At 39.6% G+C, this 21534-nt stretch overlaps 1 protein-coding gene across 2 annotated transcripts in view; it reads left to right on the top strand.

Moving 5' to 3' along the window:
- CDH23 (cadherin related 23) overlaps window positions 1–21534 on the top strand; it is a 1745895-nt gene that overhangs the window by 1166323 nt on the left and 558038 nt on the right. For both annotated transcript variants that reach the window (XR_013214534.1, XM_077259280.1), the window contains exon 21: window positions 6425–6532. Coding sequence is in view for 1 of the 2 variants with exons in the window: in XM_077259280.1 (XP_077115395.1) it covers window positions 6425–6532 (108 nt within the window). In the remaining variant the exon portion in view is untranslated. The remainder of the gene's footprint in view (window positions 1–6424; window positions 6533–21534) is intronic.

The following is a 21534-nucleotide window of genomic DNA, read 5'->3' as shown; positions in this document are numbered from 1 at the left end:
CGCAACGCAGGATCCCCTGCTGGCAATGAGAAGGCCCAATCTTGAGGGTCACCCCTGAGCAAGGAAATCACAATCCTAACCTGCTGAGCAGGGTCTCCAGCTGAACGAGACTTCAGGGACAAATAAAGCTTACAATTATTTCGGAAATTCTGGAAGCTAGCTCTATTCCCTGTGAAGAACTCCGGCAAAGGAATTCTCGGCTCAGATACTGGAGCATGTACCACAAAATCTTGTAAATTTTGTACTTTCGTGATGAGATTATTCAAACCCGCAGTTACACTCTGAAGATCCATTATTGTCAGGTGCACACAGAGCCATACAGAGATTAGGAGGAGAGAGAGAAAAAAGACTGCAGCAAGGCAAACTGGAGGAAAAAAAAAAAAAAAAAATTCCAGCAGACTTCTTATAACTCTCCTTTCTCAACCTGGGTCTTTAACACTTTATTGGCCGGTCAAACTGTCATGATCTCTGCAGGCAGAGATCATAGCAAGCCTATAGAGGGACAAGCTCTCGGAAGATGGAACTATACTGACCATGAACTAAGCCTGCCGCGCAACTAGAAATAGCCAGGTAGCATTTCCTATTTATTGCTAGATGCCCAGCTCTGGCCTAAGACCTAAATAGCTAGCAGAGGGAAATATAAGACCTGGCTCACCTCTAGAGAAATATTCCAAAGAAGACAGTTGCCCCCCACATATAATGACGGTGAGTTCAGATGAAACAACAAACGCAGCAGGAAAATAGTCTTAGCAAATTTGAGGTCCGCTTACTAGATAGCAGAAGACAGATAGTATACTTTCATGGTCAGCAGAAAAACACTAACAAAACACCATCCAGAGATTACCTTAAACTCTGGCATTAACTCATAACACCAGAGTAGCAATCCCTGATCAACGAGAGCTTTCCAGACACAGTAACAAAACTTCAGCTGTGAACTGGAACAAATAGGCAAAACGAAACATGGACAAAAGTCCAACTTATCTAGTAGTTGTCAGAAGCAGGAACAAGCACTGAGAGGCATCAGATAACATTGTTGACCGGCAAGAAACCACCAGAGAAATGAGCTTAAATAGCGACACCCACTACTGATGGAAACAGGTGAAACAGGAAAGAGGATGACAAGTCCAATTCCACAAGCGGCCACCGGGGGAGCCCAGAATCCAAATTCACAACAACAGGCGCTAGAAGGTAGACACTGATTTCCACCTGCAAAGGGAACTCTGGATGTGCCTTCGGACCGGCCGGTCTCAGCCAGCCCTGTTAGCAGTACTCCGGATTGCGGACCCTGAAGCCTTTAGTAAAGAGGTAAAGAGACTGCAACCCTGTGTCCTCGTTATTCACTGCGATCTGCACCACGCACCACCACCTACACCCTTCATTGGACGCCCCTTAGCAGGGTAACGGACCAAGTCTAGCCACCGTGACAACCCCAGAACTGAGACAGAGAGGCCCGGTACCGAGTACCCCGTGGCCCTGCGTCAGGGGGCACTCCACACTTACTTTCCTTTTATGCCTAACATTTTCTCCTAAGTGCTTTCTTGTCCATTTAGTGTCTTGAGCCTGTTGCGTTTCAATAGCATTTGGATGTTTGGTTTATCTATTGGTATCTTTATCCATAGTTTTATGCAGAACTTTCAGGCATGTATATTTGAGATGGTTTTCTCTGGGTTAAATATCCTTTCATTAACTTGAATCTATCTTGATCAGATGTACTAAACTAGGGACTAGTAAACCTGCTGCCATGTAGCCTTCATATTCATGTCTTTCTGCCTATGCATAGTGTATACAAAACCCTACAAATCAGTGGCATGGGCGGGGTTGACAGAGCTCAGTATTCAGAGAACTGCTAAATCTACAGGAGATAAAACACTGATTTTATTGAAAATACAACAAGCAGCCCAGTAAGTGACACATAGCTGGAATCATGTATAGTATACAGGTTGGCCGACAGCACTCACTGTTTTTGGGGGGCGCTCGTTCCAGATCCAAGGAACCCTCCTGGAAAGACGTATATCAAAAAGTAAAAAGAACAGCGCTCCAACCGGGTGTTATTATCCAAGTACAAGAATCTTTATTCCAGCCATGATAAAATAGCGACGTTTCGGCCGAATATCATGCTTGAAAAAGGCCGGATGTTCGGCCGAAACGTCGCTATATTATCATGGCTGGAATAAAGATTCTTGTACTTGGATAATAACACCCGGTTGGAGCGCTGTTCTTTTTACTTTTTGATAGCTGGAATCATGATCACTGCTCCTACATCATGCTGATCTCAGATAGCGTAGAAAAAAAAAAACCTGGTGGGAGGTTCTCTTTATTATGTTTATGACAACAGAGAGTCTTTATGGAAACCACTCTCACTAATTTGCCATGCTAAAATAAGAATTAACATGCTGCATATTTGCTCCACCTATCAATATGATGCCTCATACACAAGAAAATTGCCAAGAAAATTCACATGATTTCTTTCAACTCTATCAAACCTCTTCTTGCTAAAACATAAAATCAACAAATGTCAATTGGGTTGGAAACATCTGCTACTCGGCATCTTGATTTCCACTCTGTGGTGCCTATTAGCATCTTAAGAGTTCAATATTTGATTCTTCTCATCAGTAAATGTGTCTGCCCTATGCACAGAGAAATGTAAAGTTTTCTTTCTCCTCTCAGTTAATTTCTGCTAATATATAATGTGCTACAATTTGTTAGATAAATTCCTCCATATTTGTTTTTATTATAGTTTGCATAGTATTTAGGCCACTTTTCTCTGCACAGTCCTACCCCTGTGTTATCCACTGCACAGCCGCTGGCCTCTGCTCTCAAGCTCGGACATTATTACAGCAAAAGAGAATCTCCTGTAAGGCAGGTTTCTACATTTAGTGCCACGCTATTAACCACGGCATAAAGCACTGATCTTGTTGTATCGATACTATGCTGTCATTGCAGCTCAAATGTAAATATATTATGTGTGAATGGATTGATTTCTGCTTTAATACTGAGTAATAAATATTAATAGAGCTGTGTTAACACAAACATGCTCATGTGAATAACAGGAGCACGGTACAGGGCACATCAGTCTGGTATTCAATTAACAGCTTTCTAGCGGGAAGTGTAAAGACATTTTAATTACCACGTGTAATTAATTTGTGCAAGGAATGACTGCACTTACACATCGCATTTTATTATATTACCTTACTTAAACATTGGTGATAAGTTAACCTAGAAATGGAAAATGAATATGATGAAGAAATATTTGACAGAAGGAGATTTAGAATGTTAATAAAAACTACTGCAAATGTAACCATTTTACACAGTTGTGTTTTAGTTATTACACCCGATGATCAAGCCTTAAATGGCTTTCATGTTAAGATTATTCCAATTAGATTGAAATTTTAATTCAAACATAGTGGTAGGCTTTTTATGTATGATTAGCATTGCTTTTGGGTTCAAGTCACAAGTAAAGACCTCACATACATAAAAGACTAATGTCGGCTAAACCCGCCAAAATCAATGAGCTTAACCGACAGTCCAATGTGTATAGGCGCATTGGCTGACTGATGAGAGAGATATCAATTACAACAACTAAAAAAAGCTTTAGAGAGGTGTTCACATTGGATCAGACTTATGGGACCACCTTGATGTTGGTTGATGGACAGAAATTATTTGGCCAAATTTTGTGCAACGCGTCATTCATTTTTTCCTAATATTCAAAAGCCATATTGCTATTCATATTTCATATATTTCACATTACCATGCTTTAGCACAATAGAATGCAACCTTTTTTTGGATCGAGATATCAATTAGGCATATCCAATTTTAGACTGCAAATTTCACTGTCCTCACAGTTATATCAGCCAGCAGCTTTCTCATGGAGAAAACAGAAGTGCTGAGCCAAATGAGTGATTCTATGTATGGGAGAGTTGGCTAGATTGCTGTTGGCCAAACGATCAGCTAAAACCGATAGCCATCAAATCTGTATAGCCAGTTAAAAACTAGGTCTATCCAATGCTTTCTTTTTGATTCTTCTGAAGTATTAGCACATTGGCTCCTGAGTATCGGATCATTATTTTTCTACATTCAAAAGTACCTTTACTATCTGTCAGTTGAAATTGAGCCAGCAATTGTAGATCCATTCCCCCATGCATACACAATCGGTTCAGCCAAACATGTCACTTCTGAATGAGGAGAGAGCAACTGCTTGTCTCCCTTGAGAAGAAAAGATAGGATGTGTTGAAATTCAGATGATGTTGGATGTAAGTCAGGATGTCCACAAACATGTAAGATTGTCATCTGGTTCCACCAACTTTCATTGGTTGGACTAAGTTTTCTCTTATTTGAATGCACCTTTAGACATGCAATGGTACAGACACATGACCAAGTTTATGGAACAACGCAGAATTCAAGGTCCAATATTGAGGCTAAACTTGGTCCTGCATATAATGTTAATGGCAATTTCCAACTTTTGAAAGCTTTATAAAATTTGAATGTATACATTAGTACAGAATAAGGATTGGTACAGTGCATATAATATTAACATTCTCTTGTTTATAATAGCCCCATGTATGTCTTACAAATGAGTTACAGGCAGCTGTAGAACATTTTGTGTTATAGGGCTATTCATCTTCAAGATTTTTTTTGTTTCCATTAATCAAAGCAAAATGCTGTTGTAGAATGTCAGTGGTGACAAAACTGTGTTGTGTGTTTGACCAGTTTCCCAATTTATTTTTATACAATAATATGAAAAAGCTTGACTTTTTTATATCACTGTACACATGTAAAGGTTGGTACTATGCAACATTGTTTTTATTGCTAACCCCTTTCAAACGTTGGGTGTAATAGTACTGCCACATCTGAGTCCTTCCCTTTGATGTGGGCTCTAGTACTAAGCCCACATCTTTCCTGACACATGTCAGCTGTTTTGAACAGCTGACATGTGCCTCTAACAGCCGCAGGGGGAATCGCGATCCACCTGCGACTGTTAACTAGTTACATGCCGCTGTCAATCCCTGACAACGGCATTTAACTCGTACATTCCGGAAGCATGCCAGAAATTGTAATAACGGAGGATGAAAAGATCATATCTACACCAAATTAGTATCAATAAAAATGTAAGCTTGGCGCGCAAAAAATAAGCCCTCACCCAGCCCAAGATCACAAAGAATGGAAACACTACAGGTCTTGGAATATGGAGCCATTTTTTTTTTACCAAAGTTTGGATTTTTTTCACCACTTAAATAAAAACAAAACAAGACATGTTTGATATTTATGAACTTGTAATGACCTGGACAATCATAATGGCAGATCAGTTTAAGCATTTATTGAACATGGTAAAAAAAAAAGCAACTTTGGAATTGCACTTTTTTGCAATTTCACCGCACTTGGAACTTTTTTTCCCGTTTTCCAGTATACGATTGTTAGGTGTCGAGTTCCTGCCACTGCACAGGGGGAATCTCGAACCACCTCCGCTGCGGTCTCCCATTCTTCTCCAGCCGCAGTGGAGTCTGCTCAGCGGAGACGTCGGTCCGAGCGTCTGGCTCAGGCAGATACTCTGTGCTTGGTTGCTGCTGCTCTTCCAGGCTCAGCTATTGTAGCCAGTACTGGTCAGCGGCGAGCAGATGCCTCTGGGACTAAGTCTTGCTTTTCCCCTTCTGAGCATGCCCAAAGGAAGACTTCTCATTGGAAGCCGGGGGTCACACGCTCAGGTCCTGTAGCAACTCCCATTGGTCCTCTAGGAAGATCCTAGTTTGCTGCAGCTATAAAAGGTTCCCATGGCCGCGCGGCCATGTGCTAGTATTAGCTTATGTTATGAGCTTTGCTATTTGGTGGTCATGTCTGCTTGTGGTCAGGTTGAGGAGTTATGTGTGTTTGAATTCAGGGCAGTCGTATAGCCACTAGAATTCCGGCTCCACCGGAGAGTTGTTTGTGTGGTAAGCTGACTGCATGACCACTAATTGCTTTCTGCTCTGTTTGGTAGCTGTGATCCTCTGTGAGGTTAACAGGGCACAGCGTTTTCCTATCTAGGTGACTCTGTGAAGTAACAGAGTTCGCTTATACCGACATATAGTGCCGCCAATTGCTAGCAGCAGGTTCCTCTCCTGCACGGTGGACCCCGGGCTACGAACGCACCTTTAATAACATATATATATTTGGCGCGTTCCACCAGTCCTAGCAACGATATGGTAAAGCCAATGGAGTCATTCAAAAGTACAACCCGTCTCACAAAAGCAATCCCTCACATGGCCATTTTGACCAAAAAATAAAAAAGTTATGGCTTTGGGAAGAAGGGGAACAAAAAGCAAAAATGCAAAAACAAAGATCCCTATGGCCGTTAAGGGATTAATTTGCATTTATTTACAACTGTTTTCTATTTATCAATTTGTTATATAATGCACTATATATCTTATGCTTTTGTAATCATATATTGTAGGTAAATATCACTTTGTTGGACATAAATGACAATTCTCCTCAATGGAAAGATGAACCTTACCTTATAAATCTGGTAGAAATGACACCACCGGATTCAGATGTTACTACGGTAGGTTTTAATTTTAATTTTCACTATTTGAAATACATACTTTCTAGATTTTTCCCATTAAAACATAAATTCCATTGCTTGTTTCCTTTTTTACATTGTAAGATTGTATTTTTATTGTAATTTATTAATTTGTTTTCATTTATCCTAGACCAAAAGTTCATCTCTCTATTGTGTCTATTTAAAGCCAAATTTAGGGTGTTTGGCATCCATTCAGTTTGAAGACGAATTGTCAATTGTCAATCAGTCAATCATGAACAGTCTTGAAATAAGTAGATGAGAAAACCTCTAATGACTTGAGGCTATGCATAAAGTTTTGGAGTGCTGAATTTTAATTTGCTTGGGACGCTATTTTTCTCTAGACATTGCAGTGTAAAGATGTTGCAATCCTCAGCTTGACTTGTGTGGCATGCTATGCCATAATGTGCCCACACAATTTGTATAGAGCGGTCACTAATTTTCTTTGAATAGGAGAAGCTGTGTTGCACAGATTGCATGTGCATGATCAGCACATCAAACAAATATTTGTGACTCACTGAATCAATCATTTTAGTATTGCTGCATTTCCAGTAGGATACATTCATTTGGCTTGCCTTACCTTGCTTTTTGTTTTTTTGTGAGTGTTATAAAACAATCAAAATTACATTATTGTGTAATAATTCCAAATATTATCTTGTTTTCAATTAACCAATTAACTTAGAGCACATTCTAAGCAAAATCTAACATCTGGACTTACACTTCAAGAAGCAAAACAGTATAGTCATGGTCAAAAATGTTGAGACTGACACAAATTCTGGTTTTCACAAAGTTTGCTGTTTCAGTGATGTCAGAAATTTTATTCACGTGTTTTTATGTTTACTGAAGTAATTATAAGCATTTTATAGACTTTTAAAGATCATTGACAAATCATCAGGTTTATGCAAACTCTCAATATTAACAGTGTTGCCCTTTATTTTTCAAAACTTCTACACTTCGCCATTACAGCTGGAAATCAGCTTCTAGGCCAAATCCTGACTGCTGACAACCCATTATTCTATTATCAGTGCTTGGAGGTTATCAAAATGTATTTTGTCCACCCGTATTTTGAGGATTGACAATTGATTCTTACTGAGATTGAGGTCTAGGGATTTTCCTGACATGGACCCAAATTTTTGATGTTTTCATAGGCAAGCCACTTAGCTATTACTTTTACCTTGTGACATGTTGCTTCAAATTGCTCCTGGATTATATAAAGGTTATCTTTTATTGGGGGAACCAGACCTTGGTTATATTCCTTACCTCATTATTGTTTTATTGTTAGTTTATTTGTTCCTAGGTAATTGAAGAAGTTGTTCTTATTAAAGTTTGTAGATACTATTCTTTATTCTTGGCAGTGTTCTTAGGCAAAATTATGAGTGAGACCACTCCCTTGGATAAAAAGGAACCCCACACATGAATGGCCTCATTATGCTTTATTGTTGGCATGATGCAGGAATTATGGAGGTGCTCAACTTTTCTTTTACAATCTTTTTTCCAAATGTCTCAATCATTTTGAAGGAGGTTTCAGTCTGATTGAGTCCTCTAGAGTCCAAACCCCATACTACCTGAAGAATATCATCCTGTCATGGATGTTTTTCTTGGAAAGAAGTAAAGTCTTTTCTGCCATTCTTGACAGCAGACCAGCCTCCAAAGCCTTTGCCTCACTGTGCATACAGATTCACTTACACCTGCCCGCTGCTATTTCTGAGCAAGCTCTGCACTCTGTTGAACTGATCCCATAGCTTAATCTTTTTTAGGAGACCTGATGCTTAGTGTACTTTATGTGATGCTCTGAAGCCTTCTTCACGGCAATTGAATCTCTCTCTTTGAAATCCTTAATGGTCCTATAAATAGTTGATCTAGGGGCAATCTTCTAAGTATCTTGCTTGTAAGATCATTTTGATGCAAAACAACGATGAATGCACATATTTTCCTGGCGATAAATGGTTGACAAAAGAAAGCTATGATTTCATGCCCCAACCCACATTTAAACAACCAATCTGCTTTTCTAATTCTATTGGTATGACAGATTTTGTTCCTGGGCTAAGGAGAAAATCAATGAAATTATGTAGCAGGTCATATTGTAGCGGGGTTGAAATTCTGTGGACATGGAGTTTTGTGATTAAGTTAATTTTCATGTAATTAAATGTACATTTTTGCAATATATCTGATCACAATGATCACCAACATTTTTGTCAGTCTCCAAACTTTTGGCCATGACTGTATAATTCATAAAATTTTCACTTTTACTGTAAGTAATGTTTCTCAAGACGTTATCTTCAAAAGTATTGCTTTACCACCTTTGACAGAATATTGGAAAATAAGAGTCAATGGTCAGATAAATAAATAAATCAGCTTATTTTGAGGAAAAAAAGGCGAGTGACATGTAAGACAATGAGTGTGATCACTTACAGTCTTTCTTTGCATTTCTAGTTTTAATGTAACATCACTCAAGTGCTGCAAATAAAAAAATGCTGTAGCGGTGCTTTAACCAACTCGACATAATTTTTCTGTGGGTATGTCAGGGTCTTGATGGCCAGAGTCAGAGGAGGAAAAGCAACCAACCACAGAGATATTTGTAGCATGCGTACAATTGGAGGGAAATTTGGATCTTTATTTTCCTACTGCAAAATTTTGGAAGAGAGTGGCACAAAAGAAAAACTGTTCCAGAATCAGTGGAACAACATGAATTGGAAGAGGTTCTCAAATTACAAAATCCAGTGTAAGGTTCTCAATTGTCATTTTCTGTAAATAACAAATTATTTTTCTTCTGCTTTTCACTTCCAATGATATGGGTAAAGATTGGATTTATTAATTTTCTTTTTTTTAACGATGCAGTTTTAATGAATTGTGTGTAACATGACTGACATGTATTAAACAATAATTTGGGTTAATTGCTTTTTAAACAACATTTATCATAGTAATGTGTATGAACAAGTACCCTACCCTGATGAATTAATTGTGAATTGAGATAATATGTGTTAGTAGGGCTGTCATGAGTCGACAAATGTGTTGGAAGCAATAATGACTAACGGTATTCCACTAGTTTGAATAATAAAATTGTGCTCCAAAACAGTGATGTGATAAAATGTTCTATCACAATCCCTATCTAAAATCAGCATCCTCTAAATGGTCAAAGGACTTGGACACCAGTCAACCTGTTCAAGATTGCATTATAGAGGCCTTATCCAAGTATATATCTGCTAAACACACAAAAACGTGTTCTGTGTAACATAGTATACTCTGACCATTTAAGGGCATTAGTCGAAAAAGACCTAAGGAACATGCATGCAGGAAAATGCAAATTGGACATAATTTCACACAAAACTCTAAAAAGGGACTGAACAAAATTGTTTGGACCCTCAAATTAATATTTGATTGCACATCCTTTGGAATAAATAGCTGCAAGCAATTTCTTCCTATAACCATCAACAAGCTTCTTACACTTCTCAACTGAAATTTGAGACCACTCTTCTTTTGCAAACAGCTCCAGATCTCTCATATTTGAAGAGTGTCTTCTCCTAACAGCAATTTGAGATTTCTCCACAGGTGTTCAATGGGATATAGATCCAGACTCACTGCTGTCCACTTCAGAACTCTCCAGCACTTTGTGTCCATTCATTTATGGGTGTTTCTTGAAGTAGGTTTGGGGTCATTGCCTTGCTGGAAGATCCATCACCTAGGTCACGAACCTAGCTTTCATACACTGGGCACTACATTGTGACCCAAAATCCTTTGGCAATGTTCAGATTTCATGATGTCTTGCACACAGTCAAGGAACCCAGTGCCAGAGGCAGCAAAACAACCCCAAACCTTCCCTAAACATCTACCATATATGACTGTTTAATAAACTGAGCAGAGCATGATGCCCCAAACGAACCAATAACAACAGCACAACATGACAACTATTGTGCAAACTAGAAATTTTATTAATAAATACAAAATGCTAAAAACAACACAGATATATGAGGGTATGGTGTATGACAACTGTGAACACCATCAGGAACACGCATAAGTGCAAAAGTCACAAGGGTAGTTGTGAAGCCCTATGGCATGGTAGTACAAATAACGCTAGCAGTGTAATGCACCATATGGAAATAGGGAGCGTGGGCACTAATTATGTCAATTGACCAATAACTTGATGCAGGAAAATCCCACCATGCCTGACGCCCACCCCTATTGCAACTGCCCGAGAATAAATATAAAGTAACTAAACCATGAACTACCGGCTGAGCTTACCCATGTATGCAATGTCCTGTATATGGTGTCCAAAGAAAAGTGCCCCGACGCACGTTTCGCGATTGTCGCTTCTTCGGGAGGCAGTGTGTGTGTGGCAAACTGAGGAGTGTTTTGTATCATTGTAGCAGCTGCTGCTAATTAGCGTTGGTGATAAGCGGCGCATGCGGGTGGACACACTCAGACGCGCCGCGCTACTTCCGGCCATCCCAGCGGTGCACAGAGAAGGGAAATGTCCCCGTGACGTCATCAGATCTGTGCGTCACTGTTAAAGGATGCCGTTTAGGAGGCGCGGCCTATCCAAGAGTCCACTGCGCATGCGCACCACCCGCGGCCATTTTGGAAAAGGGAATGAATGCTGGCAAGTCAAAAATAAGGTAAAGTATAGCTGCACATTTGTAAAAAGACATGAAATGTATATAAATTGGACCTAAAGAACCCACGCTACCGTTAGAACACAATGAATCATGAATAATTAACATAAGACTGATGCTGGACATAAAAAAGATGGAAATAACATCAATAAATACATAATGCTCTAAAAGTGCTAAGAAAGCGGCAAACATTGCCACTCCCCCTCTGATCTATAATAAGAGAAGGTTATCCCAGCAGGTACACAGCCTCTTCCAAATGGGCACACTTAGAGATGGCATCACCGGTGAACGATGTAAAAGGTGCAATACAGCTGTAACTAAAATATGAAAACAAAAGGAAAAGGAAAAAGACAATGATTAAAAACCAAAATTAAAAACAAAAGAAACAGGGAAGCAATATTTTGATACAAGACGCGCCTATAGAAAAGGGACAAACGATAATTTTTCATTAAGGCCATTCGGGGCCATAGTCCCCAGGAGCACAATCCAGCGGCACTCAACCTGTGCTAACGTACGTTTGAGGTCGCCACCCCTATTGCCCAGATGGACCCGATCGATACCCCGTACCTTAAATGTATCAGGGTTACAATTGTGATGTGTCTTGAAGTGTCTTGGGATCGTTTTAAGTTCCAAGATGTTATCAATGTCCCTAGCTGCCTCAATATCCCTGACATGTTCTCGGACCCTGACACGAAGTTCACGAGATGTGAGGCCTACATAGATTAAATTGCATGCACAAGTAGCGTAGTACACCACATAAGTGGTGCTACACGATATATAACTTGTGATCCGGAAGTCCCTACCCCCCCCAGCCGCAGAAAAGGAAGTGGTTCTAATTATGTTCTTGCATGCCTTACAGGAGCCGCAGGGAAAACAACCCCACCGTTGTGGTCCTGAACCAAAAATTCTTGGGGGTGCAGAGACGTAGTGACTCCTCACCAGCTGATCTTTAAGACTCTTCCCCCTTCTCGCTGTAAGAAGGGGGCGGTCCGGCAAGATGGTATTAAGGGTGGGCTCAGTTTTCAGTACAGACCAGTGTCTCTGCAGAACCTCCCGGATGTCATCCCACCTGTTGTTAAATGTAGAGATAAACCTTATCGGCTGATCTCTCACAACGGGAGTGGGTCTGGGAGGTCTGCAGAGCAACTGTTCTCTGGGGGAGCTCCTAGCACGTAAATAACCTTTTTTGATGACCCTCCTGCTGTAGCCCCGGTCCCGGAACCGATCAGCAAGGTCCCGAGCCTGGCGCTCAAAGATCCCATCCGCAGAGCAGACTCTCTTCATTCTAAGGAACTGGCCTACTGGTATAGCTCGTATAGTCGACCTGGTGTGAGCTGAGCTAGAATGGAGAAGAGCATTAACCGATGTTTCCTTACGGAATACATCCGTCTGTATAATCCCATCCTCACACCTCATTATTTTGATGTCCAAAAAATCTATCTCATTGGTAGCTATTCGATGGGTGAGCCGGATGTTACGGCTATTTTGATTCAGCTCACGGATGAAATCAAGGAGAGCCAGCTCGGGACCCTGCCAAATCAACAACACATCATCAATATAACGGTACCAGCACTGCACATGGGAGGCGGCGCATGCGCCCTCCCCAAAAACCTCCCTCTCCCAATGTCCGAGAAAGAGGTTAGCGTACGAGGGCGCACACGCCGCGCCCATGGCAGTGCCACGGTTATGTGCATATATGACTGTAGGTACTGGGTTCTTTTCCTTGTACGCCTCATTCCATTTTCGCTAAACAGTAGAATGATGTGCTTTACCAAAAAGCTCTATTTTGGTCTCATCTGTCCACAAGACGCTTTCCAAGAAGGATTTTGGTTTACTCACATACATTTTGACAAACTGCAGTCTAGCTTTTTTATGTTCCTATGTGAGCAGGTTGGTCCTCCCGGGTATCCTGCTACAGCGTTTAATTCAAATGTCAATGGATAGTTCACGCTGACACTGATGCACCATGAACCTGCAGGATAGCTTGCATTTCTTTGGAACTTAATTGGGCTGCTTATCAACCCTCCGGACTAACCTGCGTTTCAATTTTTCAGCAATTTTTCTCTGCTGTCCACATTCAGGGAGATTAGTTACAGTGCCATGGGTTGTAAACTTTGGAGTTGTTCACCGTGGACAAAGGAACAACTAAGATCTTTGGAGATGGACTTTTAATTGTAACCTTGAGATTGTCGATATTTTTACCTTCTCTTCTTTCTGTTCTCCATGCTTAGTGTGTCCACAGACACACAATGCAGAGCTTGAGTCAACTTCTCCCCATTTTATCTGGTTTGAGATGTGATTTTCTGTAAAAACCCTGCCGGCATCACTGCATAGCCTTCCATTCCCCACCTGCCTGTTACATCAACTCACTCATCCTGTGCCATGCTGTGAGATCTAATTAGAAAGATAAGCATGTGCACAGCCGTATATAAGGTGCCAGAGTAGGTTCCAATACCATGAAGTGTAGCAAAAAACTCAGCACTCAAACTTAGCTTTATAAGTGGTTTAATTGTATCCATGCTTAGTAGCAAAAAAACGTTTCGGTCCTATTAGCCGGACCTTCATCAGTCACAGCGGTAAGTTGTAAATAAAAACAGATGGACCCACAGGATTGTGGGTTCTCAGTAAAGTCGTAGCAGAAGGTGGACGCAGTCCGTGTCTCAGGAGTGTAGCCGAATCCGGCAGATAACCTTAGAAGATCTAGAGTCTGCGTGCTCTTGGCTCCGCCTTCTCCTTCTCTGCTCTTAGCTCCGCCTTCTCTGCTCTTAGCTCCACTTTCTTCTTCTCTGCTTTTAGCTCCGCCTTCTCCTTCTCTCCTCTTAGCTCCGACTTCTCCTTCTCTGCTCTTAGCTCCGCCTTCTCCTTCTCTGCTCTTGCGCCACCTCCTGTGGTTCTGCTTTGCATCTGCTCTTGCTCTACCTCTGTTCAGCAACTTGCCATACAGGTCTCTACCTGTTTGTTTATATTAACCAGTCTGAACAGGTTCTTACCTGTTTCCATACTCCCGCCTGTATACCTGTTCCTACCAGAGTATCAGCCCTGTCCACCTGTCTGTCAGTGCCAGCCGTGCCCGCCTACCTGTGTCTTGTCCCCAGTGGAATCAGCATCCACAGTCCGACTCCACCCTGGAGTGGTACCTGGTAGCTTCCTATTGCACAAGTCTGACCTCACCGTCAGAGGCTCCAACGAACACCTAGGAAGCTACTTAGTTACCCCCCTTCCAGGGAAGTTTGGTCTGTGGTCCAGTGGGGCCACACCGCTAGACCCCGCGCCAACCAGTCTCGGTGCGAGCATTACATTTTCATCTTGCCCACACCTGTTACTTGACACAGTTGAGTTTGAACAAGCATCAAGTGCTTGAAACAGAGTTGTTTACCCACAATTTGGAGAGGTGCCAACAATTTTATGTGGCCTATTTTTGGGGACTTGTTTGAAATTAGGTTGAATTTGTTTTTTTCTCTTTTTTGTGTGTTGTCCCTATACACACAAAGGAAAGAAACATGTGTATAACAAAATATGTGCAATTGCAATAATTTTCTGGGAGAAATACTTCATTTTCTGAGTTCAAGGTTGCCAACACTTTTGGACATGACTGTATGTGAAAAGTGATGGCCTTTACTGAATACTCCGGATTGCATGAGGAGAAATGCAGAAAAGTACATAATTACCATTGAAAAATTCCCAGGATGCTGCACCTTTCCCAATAAAAATCACGTATGTGAGCAATTATGGAATATAGACATGCATACACATATTGGAGTGTAAAAATCTGGGGTATCTGATTGTCTGAGTGCATGTCTATTTGGAGCTGAAGAAATGGTTTTATACCCCAAAATGTGTTTTCCGTGTAAAATAATGATTACAACAATACATGTTCAGCTCTCTGGCAAATACTGTATGTAAAGGTACTATCCCAAATTCTGCATTTCTCTTCATGAGAGATCAGGTCATGTAATTCTCTGTTTTTGTGTTGTTCCAATACACACAAAGGAAAACAAACATGTGTACAACAAAACATGTGTAAGTGCAGTAATTTTCTGGAAGAAATACTTCATTTTCTGGAACAATTTCAAGGGTGCCAACACTTTCGGCCATGGCACGACACCTTATGTTTGGGATTTAAAAGGAAATGTAACCATAATAAAGAATCTCACTGTTTATATTTTTTCTATAATTCCTGACCCTTTCATATCCTAAGGACTTTGTCTCATGTTCATCCTTGGTAGTAAATTACACCATATAGTAGGATTTCTACTGCCATAGTGAACAAGTTAGGCTAAGTTCACATTTGCGTATATGTGCACAGCGTATTATCTGCATGTGCAAACGCATGCAAAAACATGTGCAAACGCAGCTTTTTTATCCTCATCAGCTTACGCATGACGGCAAAAAACAGCTGCATGTGCATGCGTTTGTATGTGTTTTTTGCCTGCATTTGGGTTTTTATGCGCTTGCATTCGATATTTCCAGGAGGGCGTGTCTCAATCAGTTCCTGGACATGCGCAGTCCGAAGTACGCAAGCGCATCGAACGCATACATGCACAAGGACATGCGTACGGATGCGTTCCAATAGACAGTAATGCTTTTTTTTTTACACACTCATCTGCATGTGTAAGCCTGTGCATATTTGATGGATATTGATGCTTCCAAAAATGCTACATGCTGTTTTCGCCGGACCCCGCTGCACACCGAGAAACGATGCATGCGTACACAGACGCATGCGAACTGATGCAAATGCATGTCCCTGCGTACGCCATGTTAAAGATAGGTACGCATGACGCATGCAGATCTGTGCAGATGATACACTGTGCACAGAGACGCAAATGTGAAACCACCCTTACACTTATTTAAAAATAAATTATTAAATCTTTTATTATTCTAGTATAGAAAGATACATTTTCTATTTTTTGTTTCCTAAATAATGTCCTCTGGCTTTCTTTGAAAAGCTAAAGTTCATTTATTTTCCCGTCTCATTTTAAATATATTTATCGCATTGATTGAGTGCTTATGTTTCAAGCTTCTCTTTTTCAAAGTACACAAAATAGGCTAAATAGCAGTTTAATAACGCCTTAAATTAATTTTTATTTTTGTCCAGCTCAAACCTCATTAATTTCTTCCTAATTATGTTTTCATCTGTATACCAACATTAACTAAGAAACTATTTTTTATTACATTCTGTCTATTTTAAGGACATGAAATTGTTTGCAATGTGTTTTGTTACAGTATTATGCTGATTATATTTGCACAATGGCATAATATAATTCAGATTTCTGCACAGCTTATTATAAACTCCTATCTCAACTCCGAGGCGTTCTTATCATTTCTGTTGTAGGATAGTTATGCTTTTTTTTTTGTAAACAGAGGACAATTAAATACCTTACATTTATTTTACAGTTTCGTACTGATTTAATAGATTCAAGAGACATCCATTGACAGTCACCAGGACAGAATATATTCTGACTAAATAACTAAACTCAAAACAATTGTTCATGCAACATTCATATTCCATATTTTTACCCACATCATAATATATTCTTCTTTTGTTTGTTTTCTATTGTGTCCAACTGTTATCAGCTCTTGCAAATTTTATTTATAACATTTATGAATTTTTGTAATTGTATTTTTTGGATGAATAAAAAACACTCAATAGGAATATATTTTGCAAAGTTTGAAAATACTGTATGTTATGTGGAGACAGGGATATAATACAAAGGAGTTAAGCATCAGTGTATCAACAACCAGTACCCAATAATAATTTCAAGCTTGTGCCCCAGAAAGCAATTATTGGAAAACCATGACTTTTCAGGATATTATAAAACATTTACTTAAATCTCCAGTTCTAGCAGTTAACCTCTTCTTTGGAACTTGCATGTTTAAAAATAAAAAGCTGAAAAATATATAAAAAAATAAACTATAAATCCTTCTTTAACACATTCTTGTCACTAGAACTATCCTAAGGCACGTGAATGTTATGTACTCATATACCAAATCAAAATCCCACAGACAATTCTAGTGATCACAAAGGTGGGCAAAATGTTTGACTTCTTGGTAAGGATAGTGAAGAGATTATCTTGTTTGGTAAACCCATTTACCTAGAAGTATCACATAAGCATTTTTAATCACATGCTGAAAAGAACACCCTGCCTACAGGAAAGCATGGCGGCAGCTCAGTGATGCTCTGAAACAGCTTTGATTCATCTGGCACATGAAAGCTTCAGTGTGCCGAATACAAGATGTATACTTAACCAACAGGTCAATGATCCTTCCACTGAAAGAAGTCCTGGAAGATTCTGTAGTGTCCTGACTTGAACACCCCAGAAAATCTTTGCTAGGATTTCAAGAAAGCATTTGCAACACATAAATCCAAGAATATTCATGAACCGGAGGCCATTGCTTATGAGGAATGAGTTAAGATTCTTTAGGAATGCTGTTGAAAGCTGGTGTCTGTTTTCAGCAGGTCATAACAGCCAAAAGGGCTCAACCAAGTAGTAAAATCGCGTGTTACGAGAGGTTGGATAATTCAGAGACTGCAATAGTCATTAAAAATGTCATTTTGTGTAGAATTTTGAAAAAATGGGGTTTTTTTTAGTTCTGTTGGGTCATTTAACTTGTTGTTTGGTTTACTGCAAACAGCAGAAAGTCAATCCATTTTGCAAATAAAGTTAATTTGCAAAGAAAGAATTGAACAATTTTGATGAAGTTGTACATGGAAAAGTGCTATATAGGACTAATATTTTTGTTTTTCACAAACTTAAAAATCCTGGATATACAATATCTCTTGTTGGCAGAGTGGGGCACACTTCTTCTTTTTTTTTTGGTCATGTCCTCAAATGGAATTTTGACCATCCAGATCCATTTGAATCAATAATAATATCTTTTCAATTTACCGCCATTTAAGTCCGTGGGCACAACACTGTCAGGTGTTTCCTTCACATTTTGTTTGACTGCAGCAAAATGCCTGAATAGCTAGGATGCAGAGGCCACAGTCACCTCCATCTGAATTAACACTGTATTCTAGAATAAAAGATTGCAGTATAGTCTATAGTCATGGCCCAAAGTGTTGGCACCTTTGAAATTGCTCCAGAAAATGAAGTATTTCTCCCTGAAAATTATTGCAATTACACATGTTTTTGTTATACACATGTGTATTTCTTTTGTGTGTATTTGGAAAAAAATAGCGAGAAAAAAAGGTAAATTGTGCATAATTTCATGCAAAATCCCCAAAATGGGACGGACAACATTGTAGACATCTTTGTTTCAAGCATTTGATGTTCATTCACTCATTTGTGGCAAGTAACAGGTGTGGGCAATATGAAATCACACCTCAAACCAGATAAAAAGGGGAGAAGTTGACTAAATGTTTTCATTGTGTGTGTGTGTGTGTGTGTGTGTCACACTAAGTGTGGAGAACAGAAAGAGCAGAAGACAAGTATTGTCAAATATCATCTCATGCTATATGGATGAAATAGCATGAAATATGGGACATGTGTTAGATATTGCAAGAATGTGATGTTGTCAGCACTGTTATTTTGTAATCTTTATAGATTAGACTTCAACTTCTTGGTTATATTTATCACAATCACCGTGTCAGTACAAATAGATATATTAAATGCAGCATCAATTTGTACCTTCATGTCACACTGTACATGTCTTCTATACGATGCTCTCCCTCCATTTTTGTTATGTTAGACCAACTTGAAACCATTTAAAAATGTTACCCTATGTACTAATTAAATGTTTGCCATGTATTATCTGTTTATTAGATATAATATTGAGACAGCTAGATGTTTCGTTTTGCTGAATATGCTGACAACTGAAATGAGTGAAGAAAAGGGATTATATTTATATATATATTTATATCTACCTTCCACGTGTACGAAATTGTTAGCAATCTCTTATTCATCGTACAATTAAGATCTTCAATAAAAAAAATCAGTGAAAAAGATAAAGCTGTTGATTTGCAACAAAATTGTATAAAAGTAGACAAAAAGAATATAAGACAGCAGAGAAACCAAATTTTGTGTGGTCTTTAGTATCACAAATTGCTGGATCCTAAATAAATTAAAGGGGTTAAAATAGCCCCTGTCACATAATTCAAACAGCAAGCAATGTGCCAAGATGGGCTGTAATCAGAGGAAACACAGCTCCTCATCTGATGGAAGAGCAGTATCGTAAGCACACATTCACACATGCATACCGGTGAGCTGATTATGTGGATGACAGGAGAAGAAATACATCTTCACCTTGGCTGACTGAGCAGGAAGGACTGAGGCTGAAGGAGAATAATCCTTTGTCCTCAGTTAGCAAAAAGATGAATTTCTTCTGTCACACACTTCTCCTCGGGATTCAAGGAGTGACGTTTCTCCTTATGGAGAGTGACATGTCAAGCATGCTGAGATGAGGAGACTTTGAAGCCACAATGCTCCTCTGGGAAATTTGCAAATTGTCTCTTCAGAGAGGAAGAGGACTCGAACTCTAGTGGCACCTATACAAAGTAGCAATCCTAAAATTCAATATCTACAACTTTATCAAGCCTTGTCACATGACTTAGGATGAAAGCCAAAACCAGAATCTCAATTTTCAGACACTGTGTTTTGGGTTACTGCCCCTCATCAGCGCAAAGTATGAGATCTTGTTTGGCCTGTCACCCAGCCAAACCAGTGACAAGGCTCGTTAAAGGGTCGATATTGACTTTTAGGATTGCTACTTCCTATAATTGGCACTAGAGTTTTAGTCCTCTTCCTCTCTGAAGAGACAATTTGCACACTCCTCAGCATATGGAAGTATGTATGTGTGTTTACAAAAAGCAGTGTTTCTTCAGACAGCAGCCAATCCTGATGCATGGCTAGGGTGGGTTGGCATTTGTATTATGTGATGGAGCTATTTATTACATTCTTAGAGAACCCTTTTAGGACAAACTTGTTAGCAAAGCGGTAGCTGGAGCGTATGTTATACTGCCATGGACAAGCAGTTACCATCATCTAAATAATCCATTTCTGTTGATTTTAAATAATTACATGTTAATTTCCACATTGTACAATTTACATTATAGCTTATATTCAGCATTATTATATTTATCCAGGATTCTATAACAATGCACTAGAAAGTCTGCCACATGTTTGCTTTCAGAAATCTTCACATCCATTCATGCTCATTTAAAACCCATGGCTTGCTTACACTAAAATAAATGAGCCATTTTAAGAGCTTGCAAACACACACATATGAAGCAGAACCATTTGGACTGGATTTATAATCCTGGAGACGAAAATTAATTAAAGTTTTTCTTTCAGCTGTGATAAAATAAACAAACCATTTTAGGTGCTCAGTATTTTATGGTTCCTAATAGCTAAACATAATAAAATGTAAAAGCTTAGGTATTTACATAATACAATATGCAAATAATACTGTAAATTCACAAATAAAACTTGGATTTCTGGTCTGGTTGCAATTTCCATTGATAGAATAGACTTAATTCTATTTCTTTTGCTCCATAATTTATATTATTTTATTTGAAATGCTGCCATATGTGTTAAATGTTTTGATTTTTACTTTTGAAAATATTTTTTCCAAGGATTAATAAATTAAACTCAATATATAAGAGTAATGAAAATCAAGTCGTGAATAATTTGGTTTGATATATATCTATATTTATTTTAGAGATACATGTTGTAAACCACTAAAAAGTGGATGCGTCACTGTAGCCAGCATGACTGACTGCGGGTAATAGTCTGTGTATGGAAAACGGCAGCTGTAACCACAACCTGGCACTGACAGCTCGCTCATCATTAGGGCCGGCTGACAGTCAGTGCCGGCTGCACGGATACAGCTCTGTTTACACCGAAAGGTGACTGAACCCGCGTCGCCGCCACCCATATGACTGGAAGCCAAATGCTGCTGGAAGCAATAAAGTTAATTACCTTTGGTTCTAAGTGAAGGTAGTATTAGGCCGGGATCACACATGTGAGAAATACGTCCGTCTCGCATGGTAATACCCGGCTCTGCCGCCATCACTCAGGAGCGGATAGTGCAGCCGCATAGAAATACATGCAGCCGCATGCTCCGCTCTTGAGTGACAGCGGCAATGTCGGGTATTACCATGCGAGACTCAGACGTATTTCTCGCATGTGTGATCCCGGCCTTAACCTGCAGATTAACCTCATATATGCAGGTTAATAGCCTTTTTTTGCAAGACAGGTTCTTTGTAAACTTTTCTGCATTTAAAAGAAGTTTTAGTCTGCAATATTCATTCATTTTCAAACTCCTTTAACCCCTTTCTGACCTCGGAAGGAATAGTTCGTCAGATGGCAGTATCCCCCGCTTTGAGGTGGTCTCCTGTGGTGAACCCACCTCAAAGCCACGACATGTCAGCTGATCTCA

The sequence above is a fragment of the Ranitomeya variabilis genome, chromosome 4, assembly GCF_051348905.1.
Source record: "Ranitomeya variabilis isolate aRanVar5 chromosome 4, aRanVar5.hap1, whole genome shotgun sequence".
In the NCBI taxonomy this organism is placed as follows: Eukaryota; Metazoa; Chordata; class Amphibia; order Anura; family Dendrobatidae; genus Ranitomeya; species Ranitomeya variabilis.
The sequence above is the reverse complement of the archived record's forward strand: the minus strand, read 5'-3'. Positions and strand labels throughout refer to the sequence as shown.